This window comes from Lolium perenne, chromosome 1 (genome assembly GCF_019359855.2).
Source record: "Lolium perenne isolate Kyuss_39 chromosome 1, Kyuss_2.0, whole genome shotgun sequence".
NCBI lineage: Eukaryota > Viridiplantae > Streptophyta > Magnoliopsida > Poales > Poaceae > Lolium > Lolium perenne.
In genome coordinates this window covers 108,779,333-108,798,489 of record NC_067244.2, presented here as the reverse complement: position 1 = coordinate 108,798,489, position 19,157 = coordinate 108,779,333, and the positions used below count along the sequence as shown (strand labels likewise).

Sequence of the window (19,157 nt, the reverse complement as noted above, 5' to 3'; positions counted from 1 at the left end):
TTAGCAACCCATGTGGCCTCTGTATGTAGTTCCTTGATGAAATTTGCTTCTCGAAGTCGATTAATCTCTTATAGCATAGCTTTGCGGTTTGGCTCCGAGAAACGCCGCAAAGGTTGTCGGATTGGTCTGGCTCTTGGATCCAAATTAAGGGGGTGCTCGGAGAGTTCCCTAGGTACTCCTGGCATGTCAGCTGGACACCATGTAAAGATTTCCCAGCGCTCACGGAGGAACTCGACAAGCGCGCTTTCCTATGCGCTATCCATATTTATTGCGATAGCTGTCGTCTTCTTAGGATCTGTCGGGTGAATCTGCACTTCTTTGGAATTCTTGGAGGTGTCAAAAGTTTGCTCCTTGAGCGGCCTTCCTCCATCGGGTAGCACATCATAGTTGGTGGTGAGCCTAGAATCTTCATACTCAGCCTGCATCCCGAAGGTTTCGGAAAGCTTATGAAAGTCCTTGTCGCATTTATCTACTACAACAAAACTTCCCTTCACCGTGATTGGGCCATTGGGACCAGTGATCCTCCACAATAGGTATGTGTAATGTGGGACAGCCATGAATCTGCATACGTGGGTCGCCCCAGTATAGCATGGTACTGTGAAGGAAAGTCCATAACCTCAAACTCCAACTTCTCCCTCATGTAATTTTCTCGAGTTCGAAATTGTACGTCGAGGTTTATCTTTCCCAAAGGATAGTTTGGCTTCTCTGGTGTGATGCCATGAAAGCGCGTATCTGTTGGTGTTAGATTTTCCAGTGAGATGTTCATCTTCCTCAAAGTGTCTGCGTATATGAGGTTCAGGCTGCTCCCTCCATCTATGAATATATGCGAGACTTCGAATCCTGCGATTACTGCCGGTAAAATCATGGCTGATTGTCCTGGTCGTGGTACTTGGGGTGGGTGATCCGCTTGAGTAAATCCTATGTCCTGTCCCGACCAATTGAGGTACTCGATGGTTGGTGGAGACATCTTCTCTGCCATGTATATCTGTCGCGAAATTACCTTTTGCGTCCTATTCGAGGGTCTCCCTTTCTGAATCATCAGCACTGCTCCTGTTGTGTCAATGTAAGGACCGTTGTTTGTTGGAACTGCCACCAACTGCAACCGATGTTGATTTTCGCTAGTAATTGCGGGTGGTGGTGGCAGGTGAACCTCACTCCTTGGTCCCCTATTTGCTGCTTGTGCGTTTGAATGCTCCGCATATCTATTCAGAGCTAAGAATGTTCGGCAGTCCTTCTGAAGGTGCCCTAACTTTCTTTTTCCGTCACTGTCGAGGAAAAAGTGCATTTGGCAAGGCCCGTTCAGGAGATCTTCGGGTGATATATTGTATGGCCTTGGGAACCTTGGCCGATTATTTTGTCTGCTGGAACTTGGCGCATCTCCATGATCATTGCGCTACTCGCTACCTCTCTGATAATCATCTCGATGATTTCCTCCACTGTTTCCTCGGAAGCCAGCCGCCACTTGACTGGGACCATCATAATCTGAGAACTGTCAAGAATATCGTCGCCTATTTTGGTTGTTGTTTCTGTTGCGATCTTCCTCGGGTGATCTATGTCATTTATTATGAACAACATCTTCGCCATCCGCCCAGTGGTTCGCTATCTCCATGAGATCTGCTATTTTTCTTGGCCTGGATCTACCCAAATCCTCGATTAAGTCTCTTCTTCGGATCCCCGCAACAAATGCGTCGATTGCTCTTCGTCAGATATGTTTTCTGCCGAATTTTGTATGATGTTCCATCGCTGGATGTACATCCTCACTGGTTCAACATACTTTTATTTTCAGGCCCTCAACACCTCTATTGATGCAGGTTTTTTGCACGTTGAGCGGAAGTTTTTCACGAACAAGTCCTCGAAAGTCTCCCAGTTGTCGATGGATCGTTCCGGTAATTTCTTTATCCATGATCTTACGGCTCCGCTGAGGTGAACCTGGATGCTCTACATGGCTGTTGCCCAACCTGTTAACTTCACCGTTTCCAGGTAATCTACCAGCCAATCCTTTGGGTCTTGCAAGCCATCGAACTTTTTGTAATTATCGGGTAACTTAAACGCAGTAGGAACCCGAGTTTTACGGACTCGTCGAGTAAAACAAGGGAGCCCGTACATATCCCCTTCATCGACTTCTGGTGAGTGCCGACGTTCTCTTCTCTCCTGCCGTGCTCTATCAACTCGTGCTTGTATCGTCGTATCTCTTGCGTCCCCCGCTCGAGGAGGATCCGGCGCTGCCGAAGTAGGTTGAGGATTATTTTGCCTTGGTGCGCTCTCGGGTTGTAGTGTACTTGCTCCTTGTATCGCTGTCCCCATGACTCCAACTCCTGCCATGGCCATGTTATACAATGCTTCCCTGGGATCTCCTACAGGTGGCTTGGATGCTAATATGAAGGCATGTGTCGCCATATATCCTGCTTCCGGTGTTTTGGGGATGATGTGCCCTCTTGTATCTATCGAACTAAAGGACATGTCGAGGTTTTGTATCAGGTTTTCCCTTCCATGCTCGGGTACATTTGCTAACCGAGATCTTCCTCTTGCGCGTGCTGCTCTGTGACTATCTCCCGAGGTTCCTGAGTGTTGGCTCAGGTTGGCTCTGCGCCTACTCGACACTGAGGTTGCAGCCTTTCTCTGCTCCAGTATAACCTTTTCTTTTTCTATCTCCCATCTGGCACGAGCGAGTCTATATTAATATGCTTGCAATTCCTCTGTCGTGGCTGTTGTGGTCATCGGCTCTGTGCCGTTCATGGCTCTTCCAGCTCTATCCCAAGCTGCTTGCAGTAGCTGCACCCTCTCTCGAGGTGTGGGGCCGACGTATTTGGGTCCTGTTCTGCAGGTGAGATTCGCAGGTGACAAGGTATTAACTTGTCAATGCCTATGAATTGCAGGCTAGGGTTTAGTTGGAAGTAGAGGGCAAGTAGATCTCGAAGGTTTCAGCTGAAAAGTACTTGACGATTATGAAAACTAGGGTTTGTAAACAATGATTCGATGATCTCCTCGTCCCTCGACTCCCCCTTATATAGGAGGCGGAGCCGAGGGATTCATGTAGTACAAGTTACATAGTCCGGGAAGGTTTCTAACTCATCCCGCAAGATTACAAATAACACTTCCTAATACAACTCTATCTTTCCTTAAATACATCTTGGGCTCCCGAATCTTCTTATTCTTCGGGTAGTGGGCCTTCAGTAAACCCCGGGTACTATCTTCGGCAGGCCCATTTGGGATGCCTATGTCAGCAGGGTCGATGTATGGGTTGCCCAAATCATCGAAAGCTTCCGACGCTTCATTTTCTTGCCGGCTGGCTTCTCCAATCACGTAGACTTCGTGATATTTTTCCATTGTGTTTTCATCTTCGGGGTCGGTGACACCGTCGTAACGATCGACGAAGACCTCCCGAATAGAAGTAGATCTGTCGATGAAGTCGAAACTTTTTATGCTCTCCAAGTCGATGTCCAGATCGGAATCCGTGAACGACCCGAAAGACATGTCGCCGAGCAGATCGGCGAGTTCTCCGCCGGCGGCGGGCTTGATGTAGCTTGGCGGCGAAGCCTCCTCGTCACCAGACTCGATTAATGATGATGATCCCGAGAAATCAGAATCGGTCGCTAACGGTCCCGAAAATTTTTGTGCCACCAGACGATGCGATGCTTCTCTCCCGACGGGGAAGTGGAAGCTCCCGAACGTCATCTCCATCGACTCCTCCAGATCGGCATATGCATGCAAACGGGCGGGAGGGTGAGGACAGAAATTGACGAGATCGGGTTTGACCTATTTACCTCCGTCCATCGCGTTGCTTGCTACTGATGATGTTGATGATGTTGAACGTGCCATCGAGATCAGGTCCTTTTCGCCTCCAATTCCCACAGACAACGCCAATTGACAAGGTATTAACTTGTGAATGCCTACAAGTTGTAAACTAGGGTTTCGCGGAAAGTAGAGGGCAAGTAGGTCTCGAAGGTTTCAGCCGAAAAGGTGCTCGACTACAAAAAACTAGGATGTGTGTTGACAATGATTCGATCTTTGTTTCTCCCTTGGCTCCCTTTTATATAGGAGGTGAAGCCGAGGCTTTCGTATCGTACAAGTTTATGATGTTCGGAATGCTTACACGAGTCCTTCTCGTATTACAACAGGACTTCCTAATATATCTATTTTCCATATCAATGTTCGTTGGTCTCCCAAGCTTCATAGACTTTGGGTCGTGGGCCTTCAGTTATCCCCGGGTACCTTATTCGGCAGGCCCATCTGGGATGCCTATGTCACCCGGATAGGATCGCGAAGTGATGTTGTGAGATACGACAAGTCCTCCTGATGTTCTTCGACAATCTTTAACAGGCAAGCATTTCCTAAACTCCTGTCTCTGCAGGAGTCGCTCACCTATTTTATTTTGCCTTCTCTATTATGCTAGCCTTGAGTTACGTTCTTGTCACGTGTCATATCCACTTGTTACCTCAAGCAGCCCATATTGCCTCCACCACCCTCCTACAGCTGTTGTTTGGTTCCGGATCTGCCTTGCGAGTCGTAGTGCATGCTAGTGCCGTTATATCTCGTTTCGACATCGTTATCTTATCCAATGTTCAAGAAATCGTTAATATTAACTTATCGGCCAGCCTCAAAATGAAGATTAATCTTTTATCGACCGATTAATTGATATTATCGGTTGCCCATTTATCAGCTTAATTTTCTGTATATTCTAATTTTCAGCACTCAATTTTGTATAATATGCTATGTAAAAATAATATCGGAGCACTGAGCAGAAGTATTACCTTGATTCTTTGCATTTTAATCACTCAAAATGAAAATTTTGAGCTAATGCATAGTTCTACAAGATCATAGGATGAAAATAGCGACTCTATACAAAATTTCAGCGAAATTTCACGGACAATCAGCCGAAATATCCGTCACTAGAGTGAAAATCAGGTGAAATATCGGCCCTCAGGCGGAAAATCGGCCGAAATATCGGTGCAACTTTAAATTAGCCGATATGATGGAATCTTATCGATTACCACCCGATTCACGATACATCGGCCGATAAATCGGTATCTCGGCCCATTTTTTGAACAATGATCTTATCGGGTTATCTGTTGGGGAATCATGACACATGGTTCATGGTTATATTGTGGAAGATATTCATGCTTTACTCAATGTTAACAATTTAAATTGTAAGCAGTGGCATCTGTGAGTCCCTTTACGAAAGCATCAGAACTTTGACTCGCTAATGTCCCTAGGACCCGAGTTCTTGTTATCTGTTCCGATATTGAGCGCTCTACCCGTACATGGGGATTACTACTGGGACCCCCTCACCCTTTACCTTTTCTCAAGTCAGTTGAAAAGGGGGCCACAACCTTGGTTTTATTTGCATATGCCATGTATGTCATGCTTTACTTATTGTTGCCTTCGGGTGTTTACTTCCTGTTGCCTTCGGGTGTTTATATTATGTACTGTACCCCGCGGGATGTTTAGCGAAGCGTGTGGTTCGCACGCCTAGCCGCCGTCACAAACCCTGAGTCCGCTTCGGAGTACGGCAGAATTTCGTCACAGGTAGCTTTGTCGGGTGCCCCCCTAGACTTTCTTGTTGAACTGGGAACGGTCTTGTTGTGAGACATCCACCTGTCGTAAGTGGGTCGAGCATGCGTATGGTTACATTTGGGAAAACACTGCAGGGTGTACATCTTATCGATAAGCCGTGTCCGTGATTATGGACGACTTGGAATTGTATAGCTCGATCATAGAACAACTTACACCTTTATGTTGATGTTAATAACTTTCTAATCACTTGCGTAGTAATATAGCATTACTACAATTGTTACCTAATAAAACTTATAAACAATGTGAGTGCCCTTGTTAGTACTTCTTCCTTTACGAAGGGGGAACACATCGGTTGGGTTATGTTTGCAGAGTATAGAACTGTTAGTTTATGTGCTCTCTCACCTTCTCTGATAGACGGATGTTCTAGAGTGTCTCTATAAGTTCTTACTGCTTGCACGCTGCCGCTTAACCCCACCACATTGCCTATGACGTTCCTCTTGCGTCCTCTAAGTCCCTTGCGTGCCTCAAGTACAAAGGACGACTGGTTGACGAATGCTTATATGTCTTGAAGTCTTGTTAAGTACGAATCCGTACTTATTGCTGCTTTGGGACATAACCGGGCAGGTATGAAGACATGTTCGATGAAGGAGATGTTAGCAAGGTTACCCTTCCGCCTTGGCCTGGGCATGGTTATGGACGCCATCATTTATATTCGGGACTCTTAGTCCAATTTGTATCTTGTCCATACTCGGACGTATTTGATCTTCTGTATGATTTGGATCTTTGCATTGTATATTTGTATCTTGACTCGTTGGGGTCATTGTTGTAATATATATGTTTCTTGTGGGCTCTATTGTAAACCTGTTGTAATGTTACTGCTCGTGGTAATTCCTCTGGCATCACGTGTGTGATTCGTCGCGCACGTCGTGTCGGAGAGCGTCTCTGAATCGATATCGTGCGGATTTCGGCGGGATCGCTGGAATCCTCATGGTACCGGTTCCGGGACATCACACCTATGCTCTCGAATCTCGTCAATAGCATTAATACAATCCTATAAGATGAACAAATTGTAGTCATATTTTTGGATCATTTTTAGAGCGGTGAAACCATGAGAATAAATGTACAAGTGTCACCTTGAAATATGGCTTCCACCGAAAGTTGTTCAATATCTTCGGAGGTGTTTGGCTTGATGAGTGTTTGATCATCTCATCTCTGAGCTCCCCAATTGCTTACAGTCTCCATGGATCTTCTGAATGTGTTGTGGATGACTCTAAACCTCTGGTTATGACCTACCACATGAGGTCGCATTCGGTGCAGTTTTCCTGTATTTTGAGGAGTGTTTTGAGAGATGTTTTGGGTGAAAACACCAACCATTCAAAACACTATCCAAAACACTACAAAACCCCTTTCATACAAAACACTTATAAAAACACTTGTTTGGAACACTGGTTTTACAAACTAGTGTTTTCAAGTGTATTCAACACAAATGGATAAAAAGACAATCTTTTTTGACAGTTTAAATTAGACTTATATCAAAAATAAAAATCTTATCTTTTTAGCACACTAGAAGAACATTTCTCACATTGATAATACAAAAACATCAGTACCGGAATGTATCGTCGTTTTAACACAAAAATGGATTTGCTCATACTTCTACAAGCATCAGTACAAAAATGTATGCATTTCAGCAACAAGATCATCTTTGTCGATAGATTGTGGACATCTCTTGATCTGACATGCATATTGTTGTGACATACATCACGGCAAAGAACATTTGGCTCATAAAATCTACAGTACTGGTAAATTATGAGCATAAGTGTGTGATGCAACCATATATACGTAAACCTCAACTACCAAAAACGGCCTACAGAGAGATCCACTAGGGAGAAGATCATGTCCAACTTTACTTAACACTCGTTCTAGTATGCAAAATTAGACTAATGCAAAAAAGGTCTCTGAGTTCCATTTAGCGAAGGAAATGGTCCGTGCACACTTCAACTGTCTGAAGCCCTGACAGGGGCACGCTTAGCAATGGGGCCATGGACACCAAGAAGCTGCACAAGAGATAGAAGAAGTGACAGAATCAGATTGTGTAGTATCAACTCACAATACAAATATAAAATTCAAGCATACAACAAGCATACATATGTAATCCGATCACTGCTGGTACAGTTGAGTTCCCAGTGCCTAAACAATGCAACATCAACCCACTATTCATTCCATGATCCTACCCAGATTGAACTTCAACAGCAAGCAGTTGCATCATATTTCAGCCGTGTTGGCATTCCCAAAGGGCATGATGAAACAGCTGAGGAAGATGTTCGATCGCAAATACTTGATAAACCGACTTCAAGCATGTCAGAGACGTCCTGTGAGGTCTCCTTTTTTTTGTGAAGAACGTCCTGTGAGGTCTCCTTCCCTGAGCTTCACAAGGAGATTATGTCTTGCCTTGCTAATCCTATATATGATGTCAGAATTACAGTGTTGAAGAGGATTCTTCAGCTTGTGAAGTCAATCAGATGTGGTGATAGTAAGAACATTTTGCACCAATGTGCAAGGGCTAAAATATCACCCCAAATGATAATGGAACGGTTATTTTTGGAAGCACCCCAAATGCCTTTATTATAGTCTAAAGATCATATTTTCATGGAACATGGAATGCCAGCTTAACAATGGAGAAGATTCGAATACATTTTTATTCATCTGGGAACGATTAGTTCATTTGAACAGCACAGTGTCACGTGCAAAAACCAGAGAAATAATTCTATGTTGCATGGGTATGTGCATGAAGCAGTTCGCTAAATTACTCAGGAATGGTGTGTTACACGAAGGTCTTAAAACGAGTGAGCTCTCTACTTCCTCTTTCAGTATCAAATGAAATGGTATTTAGCTTATGTTTAACTTGTTACAGTATCCAGGACCATAATGCAAAAATAGATGAAAGCAGGTTACATACCTCCCATTTTAAACCCAAATAGATGTTAGAACAACAAATCACATTTCAGAAAAACTTTTCATGAACTCTTTCCCTGCCCTAACATAGAACGGAACAAAGTATATTTTTTTATGTTAACAGAAATTAAGAGTTATTGGTTCTTGCCCCCAATCTCATCATCGAAGGCAATTTGGATCAGGAACCAGTTATCTATTTAAATCAAAGCCACAACAAAAGCAAAGTCACAGGGAAGGGTAAGCAATTATTAACAAACCAACAATCACAAACAAGTTTGTTCAGGGGAAAAATCTGAAACTACTGTAATTGCATATCACCCTCTCCAATTTCAATTGGTCAATGCTTCGTCAATCGGCGAAGGCACATAAGAAAAGGAAGCCAGTTATCCATTTGAATAAAATCTACAACAAGAGAGCAACCACGGGGAATCACAGGGAATCCAGCATATCAGAACCTAGTATGTTCCTCATGGCTCACCCACAACCTGGCCATGGAAGGATCCACACAACCAAATATGTACAGAGTGAACCCATGATAATAATCTTGAACACATAACATATTATGCCAAGAAATATGAACACATAACATATTATGCCAAGAAATATGTACAGAGTGAACCCATGATAATAATCTTGAACTCATGACACTATCTCAGTCTAAGATTTATTATACTACCTTTATTTCCTTTATCAGAGAGAGAGAAAGAAGGAAGGAAAGCAACCTTTTCCTGCATCTTTTCACAAAGTAGCACCAGGAAACTAGCAGCTAGCTGATATATGGATGGATCATCGAGGTTATTCTTGTTGTTTGGTGCCAAATGTGAATCAAGTTGTGGATTGCAATCAAGAAGAAGAAAAAGGCACGCATCGCATATACCAAAGTGGATTCGCCAACAATTCAGGCCCACTACTACGTACCTTTCTACCTCAATCATTCTCAAACCCCACCTGAACTTAAGAGCATCTCCAACAGACGCGCTATATACGCCGCGCGCTATATAAATCGTCGATTTTCAGCGCACGGATACTGAATTGGTCCTCCAGCAGCGCACAGTTTTTTCACTATCCCGATCGCCAAATGTGACGCGTCGGCTACAGCGCGAGGCATCGCTGCGGACACGCACGAATACCCCAACGGCTGAAAATCCCCCCGCGCCCGTGCCCTCAATTTTCCCACCGCGCCGCCGCAAAATTCCGCCGCCGCCGGTCGATTCCGCCGCTGGCCCCGCTGTTGCTCGCCGCCGTGCCGTATATCCGCCTCGCCTGCGCCTCCTGCCAGCAGTACCGGCCGCTCCGCCGCGCTGTACCGACCGGGCGCCGTCGCCACCGACGGGCACAAGGCCAGCGCTTCTCCCCACCTCGCCCGCACCTTCTCCGCTCCATTCCCCGCGCCACCGTCGGCATGTCGTCGTCGTCGAGCCTACTGTCAACATGGCGCAGCCAAGATGCTCGCCTCCGCCGGCCGGCGCCATCATTTTGTCGATTTCTTTTGCTAGTAGCTAGTTGTATTATTGTATGTTGATCCCTAAACTTGTTGTATTTGGTGTGAACAATTTGATGTATTTGTTGTTAACAATTTGTTGTATTTGCATGGTACATTTTATTTGTGAATTTATGAAGCTTGTTTGATCTTCTTTGATGCATAGTTGTGTGTGATTGTTGTTTGCGCCGCGCTGTGCGCCGGCGGGCGGGCGGGGGGGGGGGGGGGGGGGTTCAGAGCAGCGCGCGGCAAAAGTTTAGAGCGTGGTCGCAGTGACATATAGCGTGCCGAATTTTAGTTGGGCCTGTTGTAGATGCTCTTACAAGAGAATGGAAATTTTCAGATTTTTCGTGTCTCAAAGTCAACATACTCTTCCAGAATCCAGAGCTCCGTGAAAAAAATAACAGAGCAACAATCAGCGCAAAGGCACTGGTCCTTGGTAAAATCAGTTTGAGCGAGCCGGCACTGGGCAGTAGCTATCACAGCGCCAGGTTGGGGACGCGAGCGGATCTGCGAGGGGTCGGCGGCGGCGTGTTCTTGGAGTGGCAGGTTGGGGCCGGTGAGGTCGAGAGGAGCTAGCTGCACTGCGCCCCCGTCCCGTCTCCTCGCGTCGCCTCCTCCTGACGACCGAGGGGGCGGAACCCTAGCCGCCGCCACACCCCCTCCCCACCCCCGTCTCCTCCTCCTCGCTGCCCCCCGAGGCGCCGGCGGCTAAGCTCGCGACGCCAGTGAAGGAGGCGGCGGGGCTCTTGGCTCTTGGCCCTCCGGCGCGGAGATCGGGGGAGGAACTCGCGCAGAGATCGCCTTTACCGGCGCGGGAGCTCGGCCGGCGCTTCCTGCTCCGTTCTTCTCCGGCTGGAGCGGACGTGGGCCATGGTGGTGTCCGGTGGCTCCCTGTTCCGGTGGGAGCCTGGGATCTGAGGCGGCGGCCTCGAAGGTTGAGGGTGGCGCCGCCGACGGCAGGGGCGCCGGCCGGTGTTGTGGGCTGCTCCCTTGGCTGCGCGGGCGGCGAGGGAGCGGAGGCTGTTGCTCACGGGACGGAGGACCCCGTCCCCCACCTCAGATCTGAAGACGGTGATCTCCCTGCAGTGCGGTTCCGAACCTGGTGTGGCCGGTGCCTGGCGAGCTCGCCGGGTCTGCAACGTCAGGGCGTCGGGATTGGAAGCGCTGAGCCGGGGGAAACCCTTGACCGACGGGGCGGTCACGTTGGCGACGACGCTCTGCGCCGTTTCCCTCCATGGAGGTGTCGACGAGGTTCATCTTCCTTCCCCCCTCCTCCACCCGAGTGAAAACCCAATTCTTTCGGAATGGGCGGCGGCGGCGCGGTGACGCCGTTCCCTTGCTGAAGGCGCCGCCTTGGTTGGTGGAGGGGTGACGAGCTGCATGTTCCGGGGGTTGCCTGTGGCGGCTCCGCCGTGTCTTCGGTTGGCGGCTGCAGTTCTAAAGCTTTCGTCTTGTTCGTTGGTCTATGCGGCGGTTGTAGATGTTGTTCGTGGGTTCGCGCTCGGAGGTGCTCCTGTTGCTTCCCCTTATCTGGGCTACTGTTTAGTATGACCTCCGTGCTCTGGGGAGCTTTTCCCCCTCGCGACGGTGCGGCACCCTCGATCCTGGGCGAGAAGGAAGGGTCCTTCTTCGGAGGCGGGAGCGGGTGCTCTTACTTCGACGGCTCGCCAAGTGATGACGAAGACTGGTGCTCTCCAATGGTGGTCCTTCCCGGCGTGTCTCATCCTATGTTGATCAAGCGGATGGACGAGGGTCTCGGCCACGATGTTGTGTTTCTTGTTGTTGCTTTCTTGTGGTGTGAGTTGCCTGTAAGCTCATCTTCAGCACTATGTACTTTGCCGATGTGGCGTTATTAATTTAACGCAGGGCCTAGGCCTTCTGTTTAAAAAGGTCGAGAGGAGCAGCGTGTTCTTGGAGTGGCAGGTTGGGGCCGGTGAGGTCGAGAGGAGAGGGTAGGTACCTGAGAGGGGGGAGACGGCGCGGCGTTAGAGGGAGCGTCGGCGGCTTGGAACGGCGGCGCCGATGTGGTCTTCGTCTTGTCGCGCTCTTGTCGCAGCGGCCCGACAGAAAACGCGAGGTGGGGGACGCGTTTTCGTTCCAAGCCAGCCCGACGGGTTTCGGCGGGTTTCCCCGAGTTAAACGGTCCAAACCAGCCTACCGAACAACCCGTAAGGGCTCCTTTGATTTAAAAGATTTGCATAGGAATTGTGTAGAATTTGGTTCCTATGGGAAAAATTCCTATACATGTTGTTTGATTCATAGGAACATATCTTATAGGAATCTTGTAGTGTAATTCCTATAGGAAAAAAGCATTAGCTCATACCTCATGGAAAAATTCCTTTGCTACAATCAAACAAACTTCATCTTCCTATAAGTTTCAAGTAGACATGTCATTCCAATCCTATACCTTTCCTATTCCTATGTTTTTCCTATCCTTTAAATCAAAGGAGCCCTGTTTTGAGCTGTTTTCGGGTGTTTCCATTGGATCCCAAAAACACCCCAAAATCGGCTCAAACACTTCTGAAATCACTGCCACCCAACGAGGTATGAAGGAATATAGTAACTTATTCTTCCACAAAGGTGTGAATTCTATCCTTCAACGATCCACTCCCCTTAGCCTTTTCACTAGTGCAAAAAATAGGGCTCTGTTTATCGGGAGAATTTGGAGAGCCTCTATATCGTTGTAGTTGTAGATGTAGCTCAGGTTAGCTACCCTCTCAGGCTAACATAGACCTTGTACATGAGCCGAGGATAAGCAGCGCGCCTAACAACTCTCTTGTGCGGCATCAAGATCCAAGCATGAATGACAACTACTAGTGTCGTCGTCTCATGGATGAGTGCCATGCTATCGACATAATCGACTGGTGCTAGGATCAGTACCATCTAAATCGAGAAGGCGTGGAGAATGGGACATCGAGGAGACTCGTCTACCTCTATCATAACTGAGGAGGGAGTACAAGCCGATCCGATTGAGTGAGGGTGATCAGCGTCTCAGCCGTATGTCGCGACCCAAGACCGTTGCCGGAGTAGGAGAAATCGCCGGGGTAGGCAGATCCGCGCCCAAGCCGCAACCCGAGTCCATTACCAAATTTAGACAAATCGTTGGGGAACGTAGATCCGCTTTCAGCTGCCCACCGCCGCCACAAGTGCCAAACGAGGGAAAAGGGGAATTTTGGGTAAGGGGTCCAAGCAGAGAGGTGAGCAAAGGGGGAAGGTGAGGGTATACATTGCGGGAAACATGGCGTTAAATGCCGCGTTTCCTGCCTTCCCGGTCGCAACATCTGTATGCTCGCGCATGCCCGCTTTTGGATTGCTCAGGCATGGCTCGACAAAAACAGTCGATTTGGGCGTTGTCTTCGGGCATGCATCAGCGATGCTATGAGCTTCACGCTATGCGAGACAGAGACCTCATGCGACCAATACATCACTTCAATTTCATACCGACACAGCCTGTTTGGAGGGTCCTACCAAACGGCGTCGGTACTCCCCTATGCGGGTTGATTGCAACTCACTGTTAACATCGATCATAAATCAAATCTAACAATCCATAGATATTTTTTCTAGTTGCAGCCTTACTTTCAACTGAAAAGATCAGTTGCATCCAAAAAATCTTATCTGCAACCCCCTTACAACGTTAAGTGCATGAATCACAATGTAACTTGACTAGCGAAACAGAAAAGAAAAATACGGGCAGAAGCAATGCCAGGAATGTCGTGTACGAATGATCATTTGCTTTTAAAAGAAAAAACAGTGTTCCATCGGGTCTCAGATTTCTTCAGTGTTGTATCAGGTCTCAGATTTCTTCGAGGGGGGCACCACATATAGCCTGTGAATCCTGTGCAGTTGGCTGTAGTGGATTTGATTAAGCTGTTGTGAAGGAATAAAAGCAAGAGCTATCGATCAATGCGGCAAAGGTAGGTGTGCGGAATCGATGCAACCATGAGAGACTCAACACAGCAGCGCGCGCCCAGCTGGTTCACGCAGCGGGCCCAGCTCCACCATTCCTCGCCCGCTGCATGAACTCGTCGCCGCCACCGTCGCATGGCAGGTTACTAGCCTCCATCATGGCCGCCTCGTGCTTGTTCCTGGCCTCGTCCTCTCCGCTGTCCTCGTCCTCGAAGACGCGGCCGCTGCGATTCTTGTTGCTGGCCCTGGGCCTGCGCCGCCTGCGTGTCGACCACGCCATGTGGCGGTCGCAGAGCATGTACCCCGGCACGGCCTCGTTCTTGCAGCGCCAGCGCTTCCCGTCGTTCCGGGTGCACCTCGCGGGCAGCGCCGCCGTGCCGGTGCCCTGCGTGGCCGGCTCTGAATCCGGTTTCTGTTTCTGAACGCCCGTTGCGCTGCAGAGGCAGCGCGAAAGAAAAAACCCAGTGTTGGCCAAAAAAATAAAATCGCACGGAATCAGATGCCTTAGGTGCAGAGCGAGGAGAGCAGTTCGCACGCACCTTCTCTCGGAGGCGGCTGGTACCGGGTCTTCTTCCCCTCCGACTCCGACGGGCAGGCTTGCTTTCTCCTCCTCCACCTCCTCGTGGGGTCTCTCCTGCTGCGCCCAAAACGGCAGGCAACGGAGCGGGTGAGCGGATGAGGGCATCTCCACGAAAACCGGCACGACAATCCGAGACGAGAGCACGGAGATGAAGAGAGCAGGACCCAAGAGAAGAGACCAAGAACAAGTGAAGCCTCCAGGCGGCAGGTACCTCACCTTGAGCTGCTGGGGAGGCGGCGGTGGGGATTCAGCGCGGTGGCGCGTCGGTCCCGGCGAGGCGGCCCTGGCAGGCGTGCGCTTGCGGATCCTCATGGCCTCGGCCAGCTCCGGCGGTCCGGATGGTGCGCGCGAGATCAGATGGGGTTTGTTCCCGCACTTTCTCCTGCCGCTCTGCCGCCTCTCTTGTCTCTACACGTCTCTGCTTTTGGCTTCTTGATCTGTACCGCTAGTGCCAGTTGCCCGGTTGCTTGGTCAGTCGGCCACGCCCACGCCCACGCCTGCGAGCTTTTCTTACTGCCGGTTCTGTCCCCGCATTTCCGTGGTTATTTTACCTACCTTCTTAGTGTGCCCCTCGCTACGTGATCCGGTCGTGCCGTGCGCGCCTGGAGCTGGCTGGCTGCTGCTGTGCAGAGAGAGGTCAGGGGAAGCTGGCGGAGCAGGTGGTCGCGCTGCCTTGCTGGTGACCTGGCGCGGTCACACCGGGGAGCGGAAGATCGGGCCCTGAGTCGCCTGTTGTCGCTTTTCTGCAACGCGAACGTCGGTTGCTGCACTGGCAGCCTGGTATTGCGGGAGTGACAGTCCCACAGACAAAGGAGACGGCATACCTTCTCATTTTCTTGGTTGCCGATTTGGGTAAGCATAGTTTGATGCCGAATCTTCTCCCTAGCGATCGATCGCTCGAGCAATCACTTTCCGTGGCGTGAAAGCTCTCACGGAGCGAGTCAATTCCCTTTTTATCACGTAGTGTTTAATTACGTTCACATGCGTCTACGTGTTCACACTAACAGCTTGTATTACTACTACCTTCGATTTAAGGAATAAGGCGCACATGTGTTTCAAGACGAACTTTGACCATAAAAATTGAGCAACAAAATCTTGATTATATTATATATAATTAGTATCGTTAGCTTCGTATTGAAAAATAATTTTTAATGATACTAATTTCATACAAATAATTTTTATCTATTTGAAGTTATTCTTGGTCAAGCAAAAAACGAGGACGCCTTATTCCTTGAAACGGAGGTAGTACTTTGCAAGTTGCATGCAGCAAAGAGCGTTCACACTGCATGCATGCGCATGCACGGAGCATCTCATGGATTTGCATTAAATGAGCCAACTTTTCAGCACGCTTTCATAAGTTGTTGCATGCATACACATAGCATCTCACTCTTTTTTTCAGCACGATGCAAGCTCTCAATTCTGTTTTTACAATTCCCTTTTGGTTTTATTTTCATACGGTAATTCATATTTAAGGGGGTCCTTTTGCAATTCCCTTTTTCGGGCCAGTGGTTTTGATGAGGACATCCCATCTATTGATACAACCGCTGTGCCTACAGCCACACAAATAAAAGGACCAATCACTCGAGCTCGTGCCAAACAACTTAACTATCAGGTACTTTCGTTTCTTGGAACTATTCCTCATATACATGAGAATATGATGCTGCCTAAATCAGATATGTTTGTTACTCTTAGGAATGATGGACCTAGCATGGATGAGGAGGACAAGCATTGGAGCATGATCACACATGGAGGAGATGGCAGCAAGCACTTGAGGATTGAAGATGACGCCACAAGTGGAGATTTCAGAACTTTGAAGCCACCATAAGAAGAGATGAAGACATGGACGAAATATAGAGTTCTCCGCCTCATAATTTCGTCCATAGCATAATATGGTGCTGCGTCACCTTTAGTTTTGGGCCAGGTCCATGCCATTTTCGCTGGAATTAAGTCAGCCACTTTTTAGAGTCCGTATTGAAGGGGGAAAGGCCTTCTAGGGTTTGGTTCGACCACCATACGTATGGCTGGTCGAAACCCCACCTTTTCCTCCTTTAAATACCCCCATAGCCGTCACGTTTAGACTTGGATTTTGATTAGACTAAAGGTTAGCCATCGCTGCAACTCTCGTGTACTTCTTTTGAGGCCAACGCCCAGAACAAGACCGACTATTCAGAATCCCACCTTATTCAATAAAGCTTTCATCCTTCATCCGCAATATTCTGATTGCAATATTAGTTCTTACTTGTTCTCGATTTCAGGTAGGAATTAAGACCCTCGCTGGTCAGGCTGATCGTGCATCCGCAAGATCAGTAACTCCCGGAGATTGTCCTAGCGATTGCATTGGCGCACGAGCTTTGCACGTGTAGTCGGATCGTCAAGCACAAACTCCACCAACAAATCGACGCTATCATACTCTCATCGAAAGATCGGCCACCTTTGCCCTATCAAGTGGTATCAGATTTCAGGTTGCTCGGTGAGATTTTACTGCTTTCCTAGTGTAGATTGCATCTGCCATCATACCCATAAACCACGAAAAAGCCAAAAATACAGTTAGGGTTTAGATCATCTCGTCCCATAAACCCCCTTCCACGCCTTGCATTGTCTTTTCAGTTTTGCATAGTTGAATTTGTGTCTGCATCTTCGTGTCGAGTTGCTGGTCTTAGCATCTAGTTCCTTTAGAGTTTTGAGTTCTGGTCATATTAGTCACGCCGCCGCCGCCCGCTCGCACCATACGCAGACCACCGCCATATACACCCACCATATACTTCCGCCACTGCCATATACACCCACCATATACTCCCGCCACTTCCATATACACCCACCATATACACCCACCAGATCGTTTCCGCCACAGTCATATACATCTGCCATATACCATGTCTCTTACCGCGACACAGATTCGTGTTGTTTCTCTGCCGCGACAGAGTCCGTGTAGAATTAGGTTTTACTGTTTTTCCTACTTAGTTGTTACCTTCTAATTTCGTCTACGCTGTAGAAAATTTCCGTGTGATAAGTTTCGGCCGCCAGTAAAGAATTGGAAGGAGAGCAAAAAAAAAGTCTGGAGCCACCTCCGAAAACAATTTCTGGCTACATTGGTTTTTCCCCTTGACGATCACTTTTCGCCACTGGCCGTTATAGCGACATTTTTTTGGCGCATGCGTGCTTTCCGGAGCACTTTCCAGAAATTTCGACAAAAAAACTTTCTGAGGCTATAATGTTTTTAGACCTTGGGGATCAGTTTGAGACACTTGCCATCATAGTGATTTTTCGCACCTCGCGTCGCCACATCATCGTCACCTCATCACTGCTAGTTGCTTGTGTGCCGCGCCGTGACCTCGTTAGTGTTCTAGGCTCGCGTCTCTAGTACGGTCTAGCCTAGGACCAGCACAGTATCATCGTTGAGCATACTTTCAATACTGCATTGCTGTTTTGACAATTGCTGTTTTGCTACCATATTAGCCTTCCTACAGCTCTACATATTGTCTCCACGTGCACTATGTCGACACTTGGTAATCGCTTTGGCAATCTTTGGAGACGCTGATCCTTGCTGGTTGTTACATCGCCTTCCTCCTGTTTGGTAAGAACTTGTAAGAGCTTTGTATTTTGCTTGACAAATTGCGCGTGAACCACCATATTCCGTAGTTTATAGGCATATACATTTGTGCTTTTTGGGTACTAATCATGACAGGACCTGTTGATCCGGCCGCTGTTGACCCGGCCAAGATTACGAGTGAGGAGTTGCATGCTCACTTCACCCACCTTTTGGACGAGCATGCACGCGACACCGATGCGCGCATTGGTGACGTGGATGCCAAACTCACCGACGCGCTGGACAAGCTGGATGGCCTCGAGGCAGCTTTCAACTCCAAGCTCGACGCCAAGTTCCAGGAGCTCTTGACTCGATTGCCGCCACCTCGCGACAACGTGCGACGACGCGCACGCCGCGTTCCTCGTGCGGATGTGCCTGCGGGTACTGCTCCGGCTGCAGCAGCCGCACCTGACGCGCCTTCTGATGAGGGATACGAAGACTATGAAGGGGACGCGAACGAGCAGGTCGAGGAGAACGTGCTGGACGGCGAGGAAGTCGAACAACCTGCACCTGGTCGTCCACGACAACTGAACCGCAACGCTCGTCCACCGCCACGCCCGGTACGTAATGATGATGATCATGTTGCTAAGCTAAAACTGAATATTCCGCCATTCGAGGGTAGATATAATCCTGATGCATATCTTATATGGAAATTGGAAGTAGAACAATGCTTTGCATGTTTAAAATACCCTGATCACTTGCGTGTTAGTGCTGCTACTTGTGAGTTCAAAGATTTTGCTTCTATTTGGTGGTCTGAATATTGTAGAGCACATCCAGCAAATATTCCTACTACTTGGGTTGGTTTAAAACTTGCTATGCGTACTCGTTTTGTTCCTCCACATTATCAACGTGATTTGCTGAAAAAATTGTCTCGCTTAGAGCAAGGAAAAAATTCAGTAGAAGACTATTATCAAGAATTGCAAACTGGCATGATTCGTTGTGGTATTGTAGAGGATAATGAGGCTATGCTTGCACGTTTCTTTGGTGGTTTGAATAAAGAGATTCATCATATTTTAGATTATAAGGAGTACAATACTATTACTCGCTTGTTTCATCTTGCTTGCAAAGCTGAACGTGAAGTGCAGGATCGTCAACCACCATGGAGAAGAGCTAATATTTCTGCAGGTCGTACATCG

The 19,157-nt window shown here is 48.1% G+C and overlaps 1 protein-coding gene across 2 annotated transcripts; it reads right to left on the bottom strand.

The window, feature by feature from the left end:
• Positions 1–13,476: 13,476 nt before the first annotated feature.
• On the bottom strand, positions 13,477–14,998 carry LOC127298894 (uncharacterized). Of its 2 annotated transcripts, none has more exons than XM_051328768.2 (3): positions 14,652–14,998; positions 14,395–14,489; positions 13,477–14,289 (listed from the first exon to the last, which is right to left on the bottom strand). In XM_051328768.2, exons 1-3 carry the CDS (start codon positions 14,745–14,747, stop codon positions 13,926–13,928), a joined length of 555 nt encoding a protein of 184 aa, XP_051184728.1. In that variant the 5' UTR covers positions 14,748–14,998; the 3' UTR covers positions 13,477–13,925. The 2 variants fall into 2 exon arrangements, with proteins under 2 accessions (XP_051184728.1, XP_051184724.1); XM_051328764.2 differs by having other exon boundaries at positions 14,395–14,492; positions 14,652–14,991.
• Between the last annotated feature and the right edge of the window lie 4,159 nt (positions 14,999–19,157).

Bases quoted from the DNA above. Each gene is read 5' to 3' on its own strand.
- LOC127298894 (XM_051328764.2), bottom strand. From the start codon at position 14,747: ATGAGGATCCGCAAGCGCACGCCTGCCAGGGCCGCCTCGCCGGGACCG. The intron at 14,493-14,651 runs GTGAGGTACCTG...TTTTGGGCGCAG, and splicing joins CGCCTCCCCAGCAGCTCAAG to CAGGAGAGACCCCACGAGGA. The intron at 14,290-14,394 runs GTGCGTGCGAAC...CTGCCTCTGCAG, and splicing joins CCAGCCGCCTCCGAGAGAAG to CGCAACGGGCGTTCAGAAAC.